Consider the following 20,253-nt stretch of genomic DNA (forward strand, 5'->3'; position numbering starts at 1 on the left):
AAACACTCCCAGGGCAGGTACAGCACGGGTTAGATACAGAGTAAAGCTCCCTCTACATTGTCCCCATCACACACTCCCAAGGCAGGTACAGCACGGGTTAGGTACAGAGTAAAGCTCCCTCTGCACTGTCCCCATCAAACACTCCCAGGGCAGGTACAGCACGGGTTAGATACAGAGTAAAGCTCCCTCTACATTGTCCCATCAAACACTCCCGGGGCAGGTACAGCACGGGTTAGATACAGAGTAAAGCTCCCTCTACACTGTCCCATCACACACTCCAGGGCAGGTACAGCACGGGTTAGATACAGAGTAAAGCTCCCTCTACACTGTCCCATCAAACATTCCCAGGGCAGGTACAGCACGGGTTAGATACCGAGTAAAGCTCCCTCTACACTGTCCCCATCAAACACTCCCAGGGCAGGTACAGCACAGGTTAGATACAGAGTAAAGCTCCCTCTACATTGTCCCATCAAACACTCCCGGGGCAGGTACAGCACGGGTTAGATACAGAGTAAAGCTCCCTATACACTGTCCCATCAAACACTCCCAGGGCAGGTACAGAACAGGTTAGATACAGAGTAAAGCTCCCTCTACACTGTCCCATCAAACACTCCCAGGGCAGGTACAGCACGGGTTAGATACAGAGTAAAGCTCCCTCTACACTGTCCCATCAAACACTCCCAGGGCAGGTACAGCACGGGTTAGATACAGAGTAAAGCTCCCTCTGCACTGTCCCATCAAACACTCCCAGGGCAGGTACAGCGTGGGTTAGATACAGAGTAAAGCTCCCTCTACACTGTCCCATCAAACACTCCCAGGGCAGGTACAGCACAGGTTAGATACAGAGTAAAGCTCCCTGAGGAAAGCCTCAGGCTACAGGACGATATAAACGGGTTGGTCAGATGGGCGGAAAAGTGGCAAATGGAATTTAACTCTGAAAAGTGAGCGGTGATGCATTTTGGACGGACAAATAAGGCAAGGGACTACACAATGAGTGGTAGGACCCTAGGAAGTACAGAGGGTCAGAGGGACCTTGGTGTACATGTACATAGATCCCTGAAGGCAGCGGAACAGGTAGATAAGGTGGTTAAAAAGACATATGGGATACTTGCCTTCATTAGCCGAGGCATAGAATATAAGAGCAGGGAGGTTATGATGGAGCTGTACAAAACGCTGGTGAGGCCACAGCTGGAGTACTGTGTGCAGTTCTGGTCGCCTCACTATAGGAAGGATGTGATTGCTTTGGAGAGGGTGCAGAGAAGATTCACCAGGATGTTACCTGGGATGGAATGCCTCAGCTATGAAGAGAGGCTGGACAGGCTGGGGTTGTTTTCCTTGGAGCAAAGAAGGCTGAGGGGGGACCTGATTGAGGTGTACAAAATGATGAGGGGCATAGATAGGGTAGATAAAGAGGAACTTTTCCCCTTAGTATGGGGGTCAATAACAAGGGGGCATAGATTCAGGGTAAGGGGCAGGAGATTTCGAGGGGATTTGAGGAGGAACCTCTTCACCCAGAGGGTGGTTGGAATGTGGAACTCAATGCCTGAAAGGGTGGTAGAGGCAGGAACCCTCACAACAGTCAAGAAGCATTTGGATGAGCACTTGAAATGCCATTGCATACAAGGCTATGGACCAAATGCTGGAAAATGGGATTAGACTGGACAGGGATGGATGGGCGGCGCAGACACGATGGGCCGAAGGGCCTCTTTCTGTGCTGTAAAACTCTATGACTCTACACTGTCCCATCAAACACTCCCAGGGCAGGTACAGCACGGGTTAGATACAGAGTAAAGCCCCCTCTACACTGTCCCATCAAACACTCCCAGGGCAGGTACAGCACGGGTTAGATACAGAGTAATGCTCCCTCTACACTGTCCCATCAAACACTCCCAGGGCAGGTACAGCACAGGTTAGATACAGAGTAAAGCTCCCTCTACACTGTCACACCAAACACTCCCAGGGCAGGCACAGCACGGGTTAGATACAGAGTAAAGCTCCCTCTACACTGTCCCATCAAACACTCCCAGGGCAGGTACAGCACGGGTTAGATACAGAGTAAAGCTCCCTCTACACTGTCCCATCAAACACTCCCAGGGCAGGTACAGCACGGGTTAGATACAGAGTAAAGCTCCCTCTACACTGCCCCATCAATTGGAGAGCACGTTCAAAGAGCCGCCACAGGCACGATGGGCCGAATGGCCTCTGTGCTGTATCATTCTATGATTACAGATCATCCTAACTTTGTCTTTTTTGTCACCAGGTTTACTGGATGGGGATCTGGACAGCCTCGGAAAAGGTAAGTGTGTCTCAAAGGTGTGCGCCTCGACCTCGCTCCAGCGTACACCTGTGATCATTCACTGGCCCTTCGCCCCACACTTCATTTGGTATAGGCGGTGTGCACGGAGACATGCGGCTCAGAACGGCCGAGGTTTGACCCGGTCTGTGCCGAGTCTGACCCAGAACGGCCGAGGTTTGACCCGGTCTGTGCAGAGCCTGACCTGTTCTGTGCAGAGCCTGACCCAGAACGGCCGAGGTTTGACCCGGTCTGTGCAGAGTCTGACCCAGAAGGGCCGAGGTTTGACCCGGTCTGTGCAGAGTCTGACCCAGAAGGGCCGAGGTTTGACCCGGTCTGTGCAGAGTCTGACCCAGAAGGTCCGAGGTTTGACCCGGTCTGTGCAGAGCCTGACCCAGAAGGTCCGAGGTTTGACCCGGTCTGACCCAGAAGGACCGAGGTTTGACCCGGTCTGTGCAGAGTCTGACCCAGAAGGGCCGAGGTTTGACCCGGTCTGTGCAGAGTCTGACCCAGAAGGCCCGAGGTTTGACCAGGTCTGTACCGAGTCTGACCCAGAAGGGCCGAGGTTTGACCAGGTCTGTGCCAAGTCTGACCCAGAAGGTCCGAGGTTTGACCAGGTCTGTGCCGAGTCTGACCCAGAAGGTCCGAGGTTTGACCCGGTCTGTGCAGTGTGACCCAGAAGGTCCGAGGTTTGACCCGGTCTGTGCAGTGTCTGACCCAGAAGGTCCGAGGTTTGACCCGGTCTGTGCAGTGTGACCCAGAAGGTCCGAGGTTTGACCCGGTCTGTGCAGTGTGACCCAGAAAGTCAGAGGTTTGACCCGGTATGTGCAGTGTGACCCAGAACGGCCGAGGTTTGACCCGGTCTGTGCAGTGTGACCCAGAAGGTCCGAGGTTTGACCCGGTCTGTGCAGTGTGACCCAGAAGGTCCGAGGTTTGACCCGGTCTGTGCAGAGTCTTACCCGGTCTGTGCAGAGTGTGACCCAGAAGGTCCGAGGTTTGACCCGGTCTGTGCAGTGTGTGACCCAGAAGGTCCGAGGTTTGACCCGGTCTGTGCAGAGTCTTACCCAGAAGGTCCGAGGTTTGACCCGGCCTGTGCAGTGTGACCCAGAAGGTCCGAGGTTTGACCCAGTCTGTGCAGAGTCTTACCCAGAAGGTCCGAGGTTTGACCCGGTCTGTGCAGTGTGTGACCCAGAAGGTCCGAGGTTTGACCCGGTCTGTGCAGAGTCTGACCCAGAAGGTCCGAGGTTTGACCCGGTCTGTGCAGAGTCTGACCCAGAAGGTCCGAGGTTTGACCCGGTCTGTGCAGAGTCTGACCCAGAAGGTCCGAGGTTTGACCCGGTCTGTGCAGTGTGTGACCCAGAAGGTCCGAGGTTTGACCCGGTCTGTGCAGAGTCTTACCCAGAAGGTCCGAGGTTTGACCCGGCCTGTGCAGAGTCTGACCCAGAAGGACCGAGGTTTGACCCAGTCTGTGCAGAGTGTGACCCAGAAGGTCCGAGGTTTGACCCGGTCTGTGCAGAGTGTGACCCAGAAGGTCCGAGGTTTGACCCGGTCTGTGCAGTGTGTGACCCAGAAGGTCCGAGGTTTGACCTGGTCTGTGCAGAGTCTTACCCAGAAGGTCCGAGGTTTGACCCGGTCTGTGCAGTGTGACCCAGAAGGTCCGAGGTTTGACCCGGTCTGTGCAGAGTCTTACCCAGAAGGTCCGAGGTTTGACCCGGTCTGTGCAGTGTGACCCAGAAGGTCCGAGGTTTGACCCAGTCTGTGCAGAGTGTGACCCAGAAGGTCCGAGGTTTGACCCGGTCTGTGCAGTGTGACCCAGAAGAGCCGAGGTTTGACCCGGTCTCTGCAGAGTCTGACCCAGAACGGCCGAGGTTTGACCCGGTCTGTGCAGTGTGACCCAGAAGGTCCGAGGTTTGACCCGGTCTGTGCAGTCTTACCCAGAAGGTCCGAGGTTTGACCCGGTCTGTGCAGAGTCTTACCCAGAAGTTCCGAGGTTTGACCCGGTCTGTGCAGAGTCTGACCCAGAAGGTCCGAGGTTTGACCCGGTCTGTGCAGAGTGTGACCCAGAAGGTCCGAGGTTTGACCCGGTCTGTGCAGAGCCTGACCCAGAAAGTCCGAGGTTTGACCCGGTCTGTACCGAGTGTGACCCAGAAGGTCCGAGGTTTGACCCGGTCTGTGCAGTGTGACCCAGAAGGTCCGAGGTTTGAACCGGTCTGTGCAGAGTCTGACCCAGAACGGCCGAGGTTTGACCCGGTCTGTGCAGAGTCTGACCCGGAACGGCCGAGGTTTGACCCGGCCTGTGCAGTGTGACCCAGAAGGCCTGAGGTTTGACCCGGTCTGTGCAGTCTGACCCAGAAGGTCCGAGGTTTGACCCGGTCTGTGCAGTGTGACCCAGAACGGCCGAGGTTTGACCCGGTCTGTGCCGAGTGTGACCCAGAAGGTCCGAGGTTTGACCCGGTCTGTACCGAGTCTGACCCAGAAGGTCCGAGGTTTGACCCGGCCTGTGCAGAGTCTGACCCAGAAGGTCCGAGGTTTGACCCAGTCTGTATCGAGTCTGACCCAGAAGGTCTGAGGTTTGACCCAGTCTGTACCGAGTCTGACCCAGAAGGTCTGAGGTTTGACCCAGTCTGTACCCAGTGTGACCCAGAAGGTCCGAGGTTTGACCCGGTCTGTGCCGAGTCTGACCCAGAAGGTCCGAGGTTTGACCTGGTCTGTACCGAGTCTGACCCAGAAGGTCCGAGGTTTGACCCGGCCTGTGCAGAGTCTGACCCAGAAGGCCCGAGGTTTGACCCGGTCTGTACCGAGTCTGACCCAGAAGGGCTGAGGTTTGACCCAGTCTGTACCGAGTCTGACCCAGAACGTCTGAGGTTTGACCCAGTCTGTACCGAGTCTGACCCAGAAGGTCTGAGGTTTGACCCAGTCTGTACCCAGTGTGACCCAGAAGGTCCGAGGTTTGACCTGGTCTGTGCCGAGTCTGACCCAGAAGGTCCGAGGTTTGACCTGGTCTGTACCGAGTCTGACCCAGAAGGTCCGAGGTTTGACCCGGTCTGTGCAGAGTCTGACCCAGAAGGTCCGAGGTTTGACCCAGTCTGTACCGAGTCTGACCCAGAAGGTCTGAGGTTTGACCCAGTCTGTACCCAGTGTGACCCAGAAGGCCCGAGGTTTGACCCGGTCTGTACCGAGTCTGACCCAGAAGGTCTGAGGTTTGACCCAGCCTGTACCCAGTGTGACCCAGAAGGTCCGAGGTTTGACCCGGTCTGTGCCGAGTCTGACCCAGAAGGTCCGAGGTTTGACCTGGCCTGTACCGAGTGTGACCCAGAAGGTTGAAGATTAGAAGCTGTTCCTCAGCAGCCGTGAATACCTTCAGGAGAGAACGGGGGGCGGGGGGGGGTAAATTCTGCCCCTTGGTATCTCGGCTCTATTGTGTTGCTGTTCCCTGATGCTCTTCATTGGAGAGCGGCTGGTATCGCGCCTGCCTTTGTGGCTGAGGAGCCAGTAAGTGATCCAGGGGGCTTCTGCACAATGAGATGTGGGGCAATAGAGCCCCCCATTCTACAGGTATAAGGCTCCGTTTACAGGGAGGTCACTCTCCAGCCACGCAGACACTGAAGGGTTGTAAAGGAAGGATTCACTGGTGCTCTCTGCCTCCATTCCCTGCTGAATCTCCCTGACTCCTCTCTGCCTTTGCTTCCCAGCTTTCTCGTTCTCCGTTCCACCGCTGGACAGTCTTCAGGACGAGGATAAACTATTGCCCAAGGCCCTGTGGGACACGCGGAAGGTGAGGCTGCACATGTGTAACCGTCGAATGTTTCTGGACACTGTGTCCGGGAAACAGGCCAGAGGTTTTAACAATTGAAACTCAACAGTCGTATCAAACAAATCCAAACTGAAGTAACTCTGTTGGTCCACAGGTACAGAGTGTGACGTCAAGGCCCAAGTCCTGCGAGGTGCCTGGCATCAAGTAAGGCGCCATTTCATTAAAGGGGCACAGCAGAATCTACATGCCTGCATGCCGCATTTCAAAATCATTGATTCCGATATTCTCGAAAGCAGCAACAAATCATAACCTGTATCTAACCCGTGCTGTACCTGCCCTGGGAGTGTTTGATGGGGACAGTGTAGAGGGAGCTTTACTCTGTATCTAACCTGTGCTGTACCTGCCCTGGGAGTGTTTGATGGGACAGTGTAGAGGGAGCTTTACTCTGTATCTAACCCGTGCTGTACCTGCCCTGGGAGTGTTTGATGGGACAGTGTAGAGGGAGCTTTACTCTGTATCTAACCCGTGCTGTACCTGCCCTGGGAGTGTTTGATGGGACAGTGTGGAGAGGGTGCTTTACTGTGTATCTAACCCGTGCTGTACCTGCCCTGGGAGTGTTTGATGGGACAGTGTAGAGGGAGCTTTACTCTGTATCTAACCCGTGCTGTACCTGCCCTGGGAGTGTTTGATGGGACAGTGTAGAGGGAGCTTTACTCTGTATCTAACCCGTGCTGTACCTGCCCTAGGAATGTTTGATGGGACAGTGTAGAGGGAGCTTTACTCTGTATCTAACCCGTGCTGTACCTGCCCCGGGAGTGTTTGATGGGACAGTGCAGAGGGAGCTTTACTCTGTATCTAACCCATGCTGTACCTGCCCTGGGAATGTTTGATGGGACAGTGTAGAGGGAGCTTTACTCTGTATCTAACCCGTGCTGTACCTGCCCTGGGAGTGTTTGATGGGGACAGTGTAGAGGGAGCTTTACTCTGTATCTAACCCTGTGCTGTACCTGCCCTGGGAGTGTTTGATGGGACAGTGTAGAGGGAGCTTTACTCTGTATCTAACCCGTGCTGTACCTGCCCTGGGAGTGTTTGATGGGACAGTGTAGAGGGAGCTTTACTCTGTATCTAACCCATGCTGTACCTGCCCTGGGAGTGTTTGATGGGACAGTGTAGAGGGAGCTTTACTCTGTATCTAACCTGTGCTGTACCTGCCCTGGGAGTGTTTGATGGGACAGTGTAGAGGGAGCTTTACTCTATCTAACCCATGCTGTACCTGCCCTGGGAGTGTTTGATGGGACAGTGTAGAGGGAGCTTTACTCTGTATCTAACCCGTGCTGTACCTGCCCTGGGAGTGTTTGATGGGGACAGTGTAGAGGGAGCTTTACTCTGTATCTAACCCGTGCTGTACCTGCCCTGGGAGTGTTTGATGGGACAGTGTAGAGGGAGCTTTACTCTGTATCTAACCCCTGCTGTACCTGCCCTGGGAGTGTTTGATGGGACAGTGTAGAGGGAGCTTTACTCTGTATCTAACTCGTGCTGTACCTGCCCTGGGAGTGTTTGATGGGGCAGTGTAGAGGGAGCTTTACTCTGTATCTAACCCGTGCTGTACCTGCCCTGGGAGTGTTTGATGGGACAGTGTAGAGGGAGCTTTACTCTGTATCTAACCCGTGCTGTACCTGCCCTGGGAGTGTTTGATGGGGGAGTGTGGAGAGGGAGCTGTATATCTTATTAGACAATACTGACATTGAACAACATTTAAATTGGAAAATATTCTTTTTCCCAGCACTTGTGTGACTCACTTTGCTGAAAGCAATAATACAGGAATAATAAACCCTAAAGGTTCTCAACTGCCCAGAACCGTTGTGATTCCTCCGTCTGATTCCATCCCTTCCTGTCCTGCTGGGTGTGTCTCACTCGAAACCACACAGTCCGGGGCCCCAACAGTTTCAGTGTAGATTAATTTCACGGTGAATATCTCTCCTGCCCCTGGTCCCAGTCAGCTTTCCTTTCCGCTTTGCTGTCCCTTTAACATAGAAACATAGAAGAGAGGAGCAGGAGTAGGCCATTCGGCCCCTCGAGCCTGCTCCGCCATTCAATGAGATCATGGCTGATCATCCAAACTCAGTACCCTGTCCCTGCTTTCTCCCCATATCCCTTGATCCCTTTAGCCTTAAGAAATATATCTAACTCCTTCTTGAATATATTTAATGAATTGGCCTCAACTGCCTTCTGTGGTAGAGAATTCCACAGGTTCACCACTCTCTGGGTGAAGAAATTCCTCCTCATCTCTGTCCTAAATGGCTTACCCCTTATCCTTAGACTGTGACCCCTGGTTCTGGATTCCCCCGCCATCGGGAACATTCTTCCTGCATCTAGTCTGTCCAGGCTTGACAATTTTATAGGTTTCGATGAGATCCCCTCTCAATCTTCTAAACTCCAGCGAGTATAAGCCCAATCGACACAATCTCTCCTCGTATGTCATTCCTGCCATCCCAGGTATCAGTCTGGTGAATCTTCGCTGCACTCCTTCCATGGCAAGAACGTCCTTCCTCAGATAAGGATTAGCCTGGTGATTGCTGGAGACTGGGACTCGGGCCTGGGCTAGCTGGTGGTGAGTGAGCGAGGACGCTGTAGGTGGGCTGTCTCCTGAGCTAAGTGTTCCCCACCTCCTCTCCTGCAGGTGCTGTCTCCCACTGGGGCCCGGCTTCCCTGGCTGCCCAGTACCTCGCCCAATGGGCCTTTATTTACGTCTGAGCCCAGACAGCGTGCTTTCTGCAGGCCTTTGGCCATTGCCGGGGGCAAGAGTGGGGGCAAAATCTCAGCCAGAGCTCATCACCTCCCAGCAGGTAATGATCAAAGAGCAGGAATCCTGGCCCATTTCGCCCTCCTTAATATCGCCACAGTCCCCTCGGCTCAGTGGGTCCCTCCTATCCCGTGCGGCGCAGTCCCACACGGGGTGGTGCATGTACCGCCGCACCCCCTCCCCACTCCCCCAGCAAGTTCGCAGCCCGCGCAGCCCCTTGCGGAGATTGGGGAGGGTCGGTGTCGTCCCTACCTGGCCCGGGAGGGGGGTTTTTTTTGCAGCGGGGAAAGGCAAGCCTCCGGGGGAAGCTTTGACGCTGTGTATGTCTCGCCCTGCAGCGAAGCCCGCCTGCTGTTCCCCGAGTACGGAGCAGCGCCGATGTCGGAAGGCATGGAGGAGTCCATGACCTGGTCACCACCCACCCAGCTGAAGGACGACATTTGGAGGCGAGCCGCCAAGATGGGGCAAGTGAACCGAGTGGACACGAGACACGAGAGAAATTGCTAGTGGCCCCCCTCTCCCTGCCCCTGCTGGCTCGGAGGGTAACTGCACCTGCCAGTGTGGGACAGGGTCCACCTACCCCCCTCCCCTGCCAGGTCTAACCCCATGGTCTGTACCGAGTGAGCTGCTCTCAGCCGTTTCAGCAGTGGAGAGCTACCTTCGGCCTGTGGATTAGGGAGGGCGCATGAGGCGGGGGGTTCCCATCCCTGATCGCTGTAGAGTGCTCCTCACTGCAAGGTGCGTGCATGGGCCATCAGGTGAGGGCCGGATCCGGTTCTCCCCCCCGCTCTCCCCCCACCCGCCCCCATTCACTGTCTGGGCTCCTACATCAAGAACGGACTCTCGTTGAGGTACAGCGGGCTGGTGGGACCTGTCCGCGAGCGAGAGTCCATGCCTTCAGGAGAGATGGCGGGGTGGGGGGTGAAGTTAGGTAGTGGATAACTGCCCCAGTTCCTAAAAGATAACTGAACTGAATAATCCAAGTGGGTGATGTAAACATAGAAACATAGACGATAGGAGCAGGAGTCAGCGATTCGGCCCCTCGAGCCTGCTCCGCCACTTAGTGAGATCATGGCTGATCATCCAAATTCAATACCCTGTCCCTGCTTTCTCCCCATATCCCTTGATCCCTTTAGCCTTAAGAAATATATCTAACTCCTTCTTGAATATATTTAATGAATTGGCCTCCACTGCCTTCTGTGGTAGAGAATTCCACAGGTTCACCACTCTCTGGGTGAAGAAATTCCTCCTTATCTTTGTCCTAAATGGCTTACCCCTTATCCTTAGACTGTGACCCCTGGCTCTGGACTCCCCGACCATCGGGAACATCCTTCCTGCATCTAGTCTGTCTAGTCCTGTTAGAATTTTATAAGTTTCAATTAGATCCCCTCTCATTCTTCTAAACTCTAGCGAGTATAAGCCTAATCGACCCAATCTCTCCTCATACGTCATTCCTGCCATCCCAGGTATCAGTCTGGTGATTCTTCGCTGCACTCCCTCCATGGCAAGAACATCCTTCCTCAGATAAGGCGACCAAAACTGCACACAATACTCAAGGTGTGGTCTCACCAAGGCCCTGTACAACTGCAGCAAGACATCCTTGCTCCTGTACTCGAACCCTCTCGCTACGAAGGCCAACATACCATTTGCCTTCTTAACCGCCTGCTGCACCTGCATGCTTACCTTCAGCGACTGGTGCACAAGGACACCCAGGCCTCGTTACGCTTCCCCTTCTCCCAATCTATTGCCATTCAGATAATAATCTGCCTTCCTGTTTTTGCCACCAAAGTGGATAACCTCGCATTTATCCACATTATACTGCATCTGCCATATCACCCAATCTGTCCAATGTATCGCTGTCCTTTTCGTCCTCTCCTCCCCAGGGGCACTGCGGCTTATTGCCGCTCCCTTACTGCAGCCAGGCTGGGGTCTGCTACATTCAGCACTGGGATCATCCGACTCTGCCCGACTCACTGGGCAGTGCATCGACCCGGGGGCTGGTGGCGGGGTGTCTCTGTACTCCCGCCAATCACCCAACGCTGGGAGTGATGGTCCACGGGGCAGGGCAGCGCTGGGGGAAACGGGCAAAGCGGAAGAGCAGACATAGAAGTTAGGAGCAGGAGTCGGCCCCTCGAGCCTGCTCCGCCATTCAGCAAGATCATGGCTGATCTTCCAGCTCAACTCCAACAGCCCGCCCGAACCCTTGATTCCCCGAGAGTCCAAAAATCTCAGCCTTGAATATACTCAACGACTGAGCCTCCACAGCCCTCTGGGGCAGAGAATTCCAAAGATTCACCGCCCTCTGAGTGAAGAAATTCCTCCTCATCTCAGTCCTCAATGGCCGACCCCTTATCCTGAGACTGTGACCCCTGGCTCTAGACTCTCCAGCCAGGGGAAAACAGCCTCTCAGCATCTACCCTGACAAGGCCTCTTGGAATTTTATAGGTTTCAATGAGATCACCTCTCATTCTTCTAAACTCGAGAGCATCGGCCCAGGCTACACAATCTCTCCTCATAGGACAGCCCTCTCATCCCAGTGAAACCAGGAGGCAGTGGCGAGGAGAGGTGACGCCACTGCCGGGGAAGGTGGCGAGCCATTCCAGAGTTTTGAGGTCCTGGGAAAGGGTCTCAATTTCAACACGGAGGGGATGGGAGCGCGCGTAGGGCTGGGCACATGGAACTCACACCGGGACGAGAGACTAGTTCAGAGGAGCACTAACCCAGAGTGCTGGTGAAACAGGGACAAGATGGGTTGCAGCAGAGACGAAATGCAGGTTAAGGGTGAGAGAGTGGGATCCCTGGTCAGATAAGCAGCTTCTCCCGAGATCCTTCCCGAGGTGTGAGCGAGGCGACAGCGGAGCCTCCCAAGTACTGGAGCAGGAGCCGAGCGTTGGCTGGACTTTGGCTTCACAGAGTTGAGTTGTTGATGAGTTTAGGGTGAAAGTGGGTGACGTAATAAACTCACTACACACTTGGTTTGAGTGTAAAGCAAGGCTTTAATCAACTTGTTTCAGAACATGGAGGTCTAGTTGTACTTCACTAGTTCCTGTCTTACAAAATGTCCCTGGACAAGCTGGGCCCACGCCCGAGTATTTATACTCCTTGGACGGCGCCACCAGCTGGCTGTCCAGTGTTATTTCATGAGTCGTTTCTTCATGATGATGAGATTTATAACATTGGGAACCAAGTTTCTTGGAGGCAGCTTCACGATGGAGGAGAGGTGGGAGTTGGAGGAGAGAGCGAGGCCAAGAATATCGATAGATAGACGAGGACCAAGGTGGGAGCTGGCGGCTGAAATTGCAGGACAGCAAAATACAGAGTCTCTGAAGGAAAAACAGCCCAAGATTTTCATTATTCTGCAAGAGGGCCTCGAGCAAATCGATGGTCAGCCGCAACAACACCCTCACCTCTGAGGAAGAAGGTCGTGGGTTCAAGTCCCACTCCAGAGACTTGAGTCTATAGTCCAGGCTGACAGTACTGAGGGAGCGCTGCTCTGTTGGAGGAGCGGTACTGAGGGAGGGCCGCACTGTCGGAGGGACGGTACTGAGGGAGCGCCGCACTGTCGGAGGGGCGGTACTGAGGGAGCGCTGCACTGTCGGAGGGGCGGTACTGAGGGAGCGCCGCACTGTCGGAGGGGCAGTACTGAGGGAGCGCCGCACTGTCGGAGGGGCGGTACTGAGGGAGCGCTGCACTGTCGGAGGGGCGGTACTGAGGGAGCGCTGCACTGTCGGAGGGGCAGTACTGAGGGAGCGCTGCACTGTCGGAGGGGCGGTATTGAGGGAGTGCCGGAGGGGCGGTACTGAGGGAGCGCCGCACTGTCGGAGGGGCGGTACTGAGGGAGCGCTGCACTGTCGGAGGGGCGGTACTGAGGGAGCGCTGCACTGTCGGAGGGGCGGTACTGAGGGAGCACCGCACTGTGAAACCTTCCACTGCTGTAATAACTTGGTTTGTTAAATAAAAACATGAGTATGGCAGGCGGTAGGTTGCTATAGAAACCTCTTGTGACGTGGTGCCTGGCTGCTAACCGGGATCCTCCATTTGCAGCATCTTCCCGTCACCGGACCAAACCAGCAACGTATCGCACGTTCCCAGTGCATTGAACACGGGCGGCTCGCTCCCCGATCTAACCAATCTGCACTTCCCATCTCCACTGCCCACGCCGCTCGATCCCGAGGAGTCGGCCTTCTCCAGCATCAGCGGCGGGAACAGCACGGGCAACCTCGCCACAACCATGACCCACTTGGGAATCGGAGCGTCCCTGGGAGTGGCGGCCGGCTTCCACTCCGCGGGTAAGTTGCTGACTTTTCCTCTTCCTCCGTTGGGCCGAGCGAGCTGTTGTCAGTCGGGGCATGAATCATAGAATCATCATGGCACGGAAGGCGGCCATTCAGCCCATCGGGCCTGTGCCGGCTCTCTGACAGAGCTCTCCAATTAGTCCCACTCGCCCCTGCTCTCTCCCCACAGCCAGGCAAATTTTTCCCCTTCGAGTATTTATCCAATTCTCTTTTGAAAGTTACTGTTGAATCTGCTCCCACCGCCCTTTCAGGCAGCGCGTTCCAGATCACAACAACTCGCTGCGTAAAAAACATTCTCCTCATCTCCCCCTCTGGTTCTTTTACCAATTATCTTCAATCTGTGACCTCTGGTTACCGACCCTCCTGCCACTGGAAACAGTTTCTCCTTATTTACTCCCATCAAAACCCCTCGTGATTTTGAACACCTCTATTAAATCTCCTCTTAACCTTCTCTGCTCTAAGGAGAACAATCCCAGCTTCTCCAGTCTCTCCACACAACAGAAGTCCCTCATCCCCTGGTACCGTTCTGGTCAATCTCCTCTGCACCCTCTCCAACGGCCTTGACATCCTTCCTAAAGTGCGGTGCCCAGAATTGGACACAATACTCCGGCTGGGCAAGCTAGTGATTGTGGGGATGTTGGATGAGGCTCGGCTGTGATGCTTCTATCGGTCCAATAACCTGCAGATCCTCACTGCCTGGGCTATAACACGCGTCGAGCGGTCACTGGTACCCAGCAAGAGCCTTCAGCGGACAGAGGGGCTGCGACTAAACCGCTTGCTCTGGCGGCCAAGGGGGAAGGGTTAACATAAGAAATAGGAGCAGGAATAGGCCACTTGGCCCCTCGAGCCTGCTCCGCCATTCAATAAGATCACGGCTGATCTTGGGCTCAAAGCCACTTCCCCGCCTGCTCCCCATAACCCTTCACTCCCTTATCTTGCAAAAATCTGTCTATCTCCACCTTCAATGTATTTAATGACCCAGCCTGCACAGCTCTCTGGGGCAGAGAATTCCACAGATTTACGACCCTCTGAGAGAAGAAATTCCTCCTCATCTCAGTTCTAAAAGGGCGACCCTTTATTCTGAAACTGTGCCCCCGAGTTCTAGATTTCCCCACGAGGGGAAACATCCTCTCTGCAACTACCCTGTCGAGCCCCCTCAGTATCTTATATGTTTCAGTAAGATCACCTCTCATTCTTCTAAACTCCAATGAGTATCGGCCTAACCTGCTCAACCTTTCTTCATAAGTCAACCCCCTCATCTCTGGAATTAACCGTGTGAATCGTCTCTGAACTGCCTCCAATTACAGTATATCCTTCCTTAAATAAGGAGACCAAAACTGTACGCAGTACTCCAGGTGTGGTCTCACCAATACCCTGTACAGTTGTAGCAGGACTTCCCTACTTTTATACTCCAACCCCCTTGAAATAAAGGCCAACATTCCATTTGCCTTTTTGATTACTTGCTGTACCTGCATGGTAACTTTTTGTGTTTCATGCACAAGGACCCCCAGGACCCTCTGAATTGTAGCATTTAAGTAGCCTGGGTTTGCTAACATGAGCTTGCCGTCTCTCTCTTGCTCCACAGGGCTGTCCTCTTCATTGCAGGGGTCCCTGAGTAACATGTCGCTGCAGTCCTCGCTCAGCAACCCCTCGCTCCAGTCGTCGCTCAGCAACTCCTCCCTGCAGTCCTCGCTCAGCAACCCCTCGCTCGGCGGTTCCTCCCTCCGCACGTCCCTCAGCAACCCCTCGCTGCAGTCGTCGGCGAGCAGCGCCTCGCTACAGCCCGTGGCCAGCGCCGGCTCGACACCGTCTCCGCTGAGCACCTCGTCGATGCACTCCTCGCTGCCGCCCGGCTCCATCAGCACATCGCCTCGGCGGAGGGTCCCGCTCAACCCGCTCATCCTGTCCAGCACCGACTCCAGGAGGCCCCACAGCAAGCAGTTCTCTCCCACGATGTCGCCCACCCTCTCCTCGATCACGCAGGTAAGAGGCAGGGGGCAGGGCAGGGCGTGCGGATCAGGGCAAGGGAGCAGGGCAGGGCAGCACGGGGGGTCAGGGCAGCACAGGGGGTCAGGGCAGCGCCTGGGGGTGAGTGGCGGGGGGCAGGGCAGCGCCTGGGGGTGAGTGGCGGGGAGCAGGGCAGCGCCTGGGGGTGAGGGGCAGGGCAGCGCCTGGGGGTGAGTGGCGGGGAGCAGGGCAGCGCCTGGGGGTGAGTGGCGGGGAGCAGGGCAGAGAAGGCTGAGGGGGGACCTGATTGAGGTGTACAAAATTATGAGGGGCATAGATAGGGTAGATAGAAAGGAACTTTTCCCCTTAGTAGAGGGGTCAATAACCAGGGGGCATAGTTTCAAGGTAAGGAGCAGGAGGTTGAGAGGGGATTTGAGGAAAAACTTTTTCACCCAGAGGGTGGTTGGAATCTGGAACTCACTGCCTGAAAGGGTGGTAGAGGCAGGAACCCTCACAACATTCAAGAAGCATTTAGATGAGCACTTGAAACGCCATAGCATACAAGGCTACGGACCAAGTGCTGGAAAATGGGATTAGAATAGACAGGGCTTGATGGCCGGCGCGGACACGATGGGCCGAATGGCCTCTTTCTGTGCTGTGTAACTCGATGGCTCTATGGCAGTGTCTGGGGCAGGGCAGAGCCTGGAGCGGGGGGAAGACTCACCTGGTTTTTTTGTGAAGCATTGGGCTGCAGTTCCTGTGACTTTTTTTTAATTATTTGTTCCTGGGATGTGGGCGTCGCTGGCAAGGCCAGCATTTATTGCCCATCCCTAATTGCCCCTTCAGAAGGTGGTGGGATACATCTGAGTGGCTCGCTGGACAATTTCAGAGGGCAGTTAAGAGTCAACCACATTGCTGTGGGTCTGGAGTCACATATCGGCCAGACCGGGTAAGGGCGGCAGATTTCCTTCCCTGAAGGACATTAGTGAACTGATGGGGTTTTTACAACAATCCGCTAGTTTCATGGTCACCATTACTGATACTAGCTTTTTATTCCAGCTTTATTTAATTGAATTTAAATTCCCCAGTTGCCCTGGTGGGATTTGAATTCATGACTCCGGATCATTAGTCCAGTAACTTAAAACACTACGCTACCGCACCCCAAAAGCCTGAGACAGGGGACATCGGACTCCGGGCAGAATGCTGTCCGGTCAAAGCGGTGGGACGTGAGGAGGTTGGGGGTGGTGAGGTAACGGGAGAGGGGGTGCACCGTAACTAAATGAGAATGTGCCCGGTGAATCTAACTGCCTGTTCCGTGTTTGCAGGGCATTCCCTTGGACACCAGTAACTTTTCAATGGACCAACGATTGCCCCCATACCCCTTCTGTCCGCAGCAGTCCCAGCAGCAAGCCTACCAGCCCTCCCAGCAGCAAGCTTACCAGCCCTCCCAGCAGCAAGCTTACCAGCCCTCCCAGCAGCAAGCTTACCAGCAGTCCCAGCAGCAGTCCTACCAGCCGTCCCAGCAAGCCTACCAGCAATCTCAGCCATCCCAGCAGCAAGGCTACCAGCAGCAATCCCAGCAGCAGCAAGCCTACCAGCAATCCCAGCAGCAAGCCTACCAGCAATCCCAGCAGTCTCATCAGCAAACCTACCAGCAGCAGCCTTTTCAGCAGTCACAGGAAAACGCTGCTCCTCATCAGCAGCAGTCGCCCGGCACACTGCAGTCGGAGCCCAGCCCCCTCAGTGTGAGTATTACCCTCGTTACTGCCGGTGTGTCGGAGGTGGGGGGGGGTTGAATGGGAGATGGGATCTGAAAGGAGACGGGATTGCTAGCGGAGAGGGGATGGGGGGGAGGGAATCAGGGAGGGGGATGGGGGGAGGGCATCGGGGATGGGATGTAGGAATCGGGGAGGGGATGGGATGTGGGAATCGGGGAGGGGATGGGATGTGGGAATCGGGGATGGGATGTGGGAATCGGGGAGGGGATGAGATGGGGGGGGAGGGAATCGGGGAGGGGATGGGATATGTAGGGGGTGGTGTCTTGAGTCAGCTTTGCCTCTGACTGTTTTGAGCGGTTCGAATCGCTCCCACACCCCTGTGGTTCTGGACTTAGGTACAGGCTGCGATACAAAATTGGAGTAGACAACTGGTTTGGTGCAAGAAAACTGCGTTTTATTGGAGTCACAATAAAATTATAACATTGAAGAATGACACTTGGATTACTGGAATAGTTACAGACACTCAGGTAGGAATGGGGAACACACGGCACAACGAGGGAAAAATCACATTAATAATCCCCCTACCCTTGTCCCACCCCCAATATCTAACTAAATTGTACTAAAAAGCGCCAGGGATCATGCTCACCAACAGGGGTTTCTTGACCGTTCGAATCCTGTCAGTTAAGCTGGTTGCGTTTTTGGGGTTCGCTCTTTGTGTCCTTTGGGGCCTGCCGTCTCCACGTGGTGCTAGTCTTAGAATCTGCGAAGGTTCTTCAGTTGGGTGGAGTCCGCAGATGCGGTTTGGGCGCGGTTGTGGATTTGTCTGGTAAGTACCCACTTTTCTTAGTTAGAAATAGGGAGAGTAAAGTTTTTGTTGGGTACCTTAGCTTGTAGAGTGGAAAACTTCGGGTTTTGTTCTTCCGGTGGTGGTCTGGTCGTCGAGTTTTGTTGCGGTTGGGGTTCGGTTGGCGGTCTTCGGTGTCGGCTCGGTCGCGGTGGCCTAGATTATTACCTGTGTAGTGGTAATGATCTGAAGGTATGGTTTACCCGGCCCCTTTTGTTACCGCGGTGCTTGTGGTCAGTCCTCGTGTCGGGCTGCGGTTGCGGCCTTGTTGTCTTCGGTCGAGCCTGCCCCACCGTGTCCCCTTGCCGTGGTGTTCCGTGAGCCTTCCTGTTGGCTTCCGAATGAAGATGCAGGGTGGTGTCGTCTGTGTTTGGTTACCGGTGGGCCTACAGTTGTACTGTTTCTGAGTTTGTTATCTGCGCGCCAAATCAGGGTTAGTTCTTTGTCCGATTTTTGGCGGGCTCGTTAAAGTGATTATATCCATTCACCTTAACTGGTTTTGGGGCGGTTGCCTCGTTGCTAAATGGCCTTTAATGTCTTGGGTGATTGTCATGCATAAGGTTAATCGGTGTCTTCCTGGCTTGGTAGCTAGTTCGAACTGTAGGCGATTATTTATGCAGAGTTTTGATGGGCTTTAGGTTTGTGCAAGATTAAGTCTTTTCCTGAGTTGATTGTTTTAAAGGGAAGAATGCGTGTTCTGTCACCTCCAGTTGGCTGGTTTTGAAATAACAAATCAAAGCTGTCTCCCACAGGCCCAGGCATGTCAAGTTTTAAGCCCTTTTGAACTTGACATGCTGCCTGCGGGGTCCCACTTTAAACTTGCAGTTTTGCCATAAAGCCCAAAAGCCATTTCCTTCAGGGTTCCCTTATTAATAACTTGTCCTACAGGGTCCCTAATTAATAACTTGGGAAATGTGGGAATTTTGAGAATCCTACAGATATGGGCTGTGGGAATCGGGGCGGGGCTGTGGGAATCGGGGCGGGGCTGTGGGAATCGGGGCGGGGCTGTGGGAATCGGGGCGGGGCTGTGGGAATCGGGGAGGGGTTGTGGGAATTGGGGATGGGATGTGGGAATCGGGGCGGGGCTGTGGGAATCGGGGAGGGGTTGTGGGAATTGGGGAGGGGTTGGGATGAGGGGAGGGGATGCGATGTGGGCAGTGGGATGAGGGGAGGGGTTTCAGCAACCCGATTATTTCACCACTTCTGCGAGCCGGCCTTACCAAAATCGGTGGTTGGTTTCCGAGCCTCTGCCGGGATTGGGATATCACCCTGGGTAAGCGGGAGCGTTGGTGTCAAAGGCCGGATCGCACTGGAAGCCCAACACCTGTCCTCGGAGAGGGGGGGGCAGCACAGGGAGGTTGTGTTTACCCGCCGCACCTCCAGCCTGAGGAGGACGGGATCCCAGCCAGACTCCCCGCTGCCCACCGTTATCCAGGAACGCCTGCGGGGAGGGGCACCTGTACCGGGGCGGGGGGGGGAGGGGGGGTGGGGGAGGGTCGGCTGAGGGCAGCATCGGGATTGACTGTGACGGCCATCACTGTCAAATAGCCTGCCCAGACTCACTTGGAGAACGGACTCGGGAACTTCCAGCACCTGCTGCCCCGCCGCTTGGTTTTGATGTTTGGAGATTTTATTCCCCCCACACAGCAAACCACGTTAATCAACAACCTGTTCGGAGATTCGTACTTTGAGCAACAGCTGTCGAGCCGGCAGACCAACGACCTGTCTCACCAGGTGAGTCGCAGCATCGTCCCGGACCCCGTGTCCGGAACAGCACGCCCTCCCGCTCCCCTCTCTCCGCTCCCCTCTCTCCGCTCCCCTCTCTCCGCTCCCCTCTCTCGCCGCTCCCCCTCTCCCGCAAATAATTATGAAAGCTAATAGAATGTTATTGTTTATTGCGAGGGGAATTGAATACAAAAGTAGGGAGGTTATGCTTCCGTTATACAGGGCATTGGTGAGACCACATCTGGAGTACTGTGTACAGTATTGGTCTCCTTATTTGAGGAAGGATGTAAATGCGTTGGAAGCAGTTCAGAGAAGGTTTACTAGACTAATACCTGGAATGGGCGGGTTGGACAGGCTGGGCTTGTATCCGCTGGAGTTTAGAAGAGTAAGAGGTGAGAATGATTGAAACATATAAGATCCCGAGGGGTCTGGACAGGGTGAATGTGGAGAGGATGTTTCCTCTTGTGGGAGAATCTAGAACTAGGGGTCACTGTTTAAAAATAAGGGGTCACCCATTTAAGACAGAGATGAGGAGAAATTTTTTCTCACCGAGGGTGGTGAGTCTTTGGGACTCATTCCTCAGAGGGCGGTGGAAGCAGAGTCTTTGAATATTTTTAAGGCAGAGGTAGATAGATTCTTGGTAAGCAAGGGGTGAAAGGTTATCGGGGGTAGGCGGGAATGGGGAGTCATCGGATCAGCCATGATCTTATTGAATGGCGGAGCAGGCTCGAGGGGCCGAGTGGCCGAGTCCTGCTCCTAGTTCGTATGTTCGTATGTACTCGGATGAGCCTGTTAATTGTTTGATCCTCTCTCTCCCCCTCTCCCTCCCCCTCCCCCCCTCTCCCTCTCCCTCTCCCTCTCCCTCTCCCTCCCC

At 54.6% G+C, this 20,253-nt stretch overlaps 1 protein-coding gene across 3 annotated transcripts in view; it reads left to right on the forward strand.

Moving 5' to 3' along the window:
* LOC147086380 (CREB-regulated transcription coactivator 2-like) overlaps positions 1–19,636 on the forward strand; it is a 56,471-nt gene extending 36,835 nt beyond the window's left edge. Inside the window, exons 6-13 of one of the 3 annotated variants that reach the window (XM_085978449.1) lie at positions 2,261–2,296; positions 5,986–6,068; positions 6,202–6,251; positions 9,189–9,314; positions 12,895–13,139; positions 14,731–15,128; positions 16,418–16,837; positions 19,302–19,636. In XM_085978449.1, the coding sequence (XP_085834575.1) occupies positions 2,261–2,296; positions 5,986–6,068; positions 6,202–6,251; positions 9,189–9,314; positions 12,895–13,139; positions 14,731–15,128; positions 16,418–16,837; positions 19,302–19,532 (1,589 nt within the window). In that variant the 3' untranslated portion in view covers positions 19,533–19,636. The remainder of the gene's footprint in view (positions 1–2,260; positions 2,297–5,985; positions 6,069–6,201; positions 6,252–9,188; positions 9,315–12,894; positions 13,140–14,730; positions 15,129–16,417; positions 16,838–19,301) is intronic. The other 2 variants (XM_085978448.1, XM_085978450.1) reach the window with 2 other exon arrangements.
* Positions 19,637–20,253: the final 617 nt, after the last annotated feature.

The sequence above is a fragment of the Somniosus microcephalus genome, unplaced genomic scaffold (genome assembly GCF_052327205.1).
Source record: "Somniosus microcephalus isolate GS21.2 unplaced genomic scaffold, FLI_Smic_1.0 unresolved_chr7, whole genome shotgun sequence".
Taxonomy (NCBI): Eukaryota; Metazoa; Chordata; class Chondrichthyes; order Squaliformes; family Somniosidae; genus Somniosus; species Somniosus microcephalus.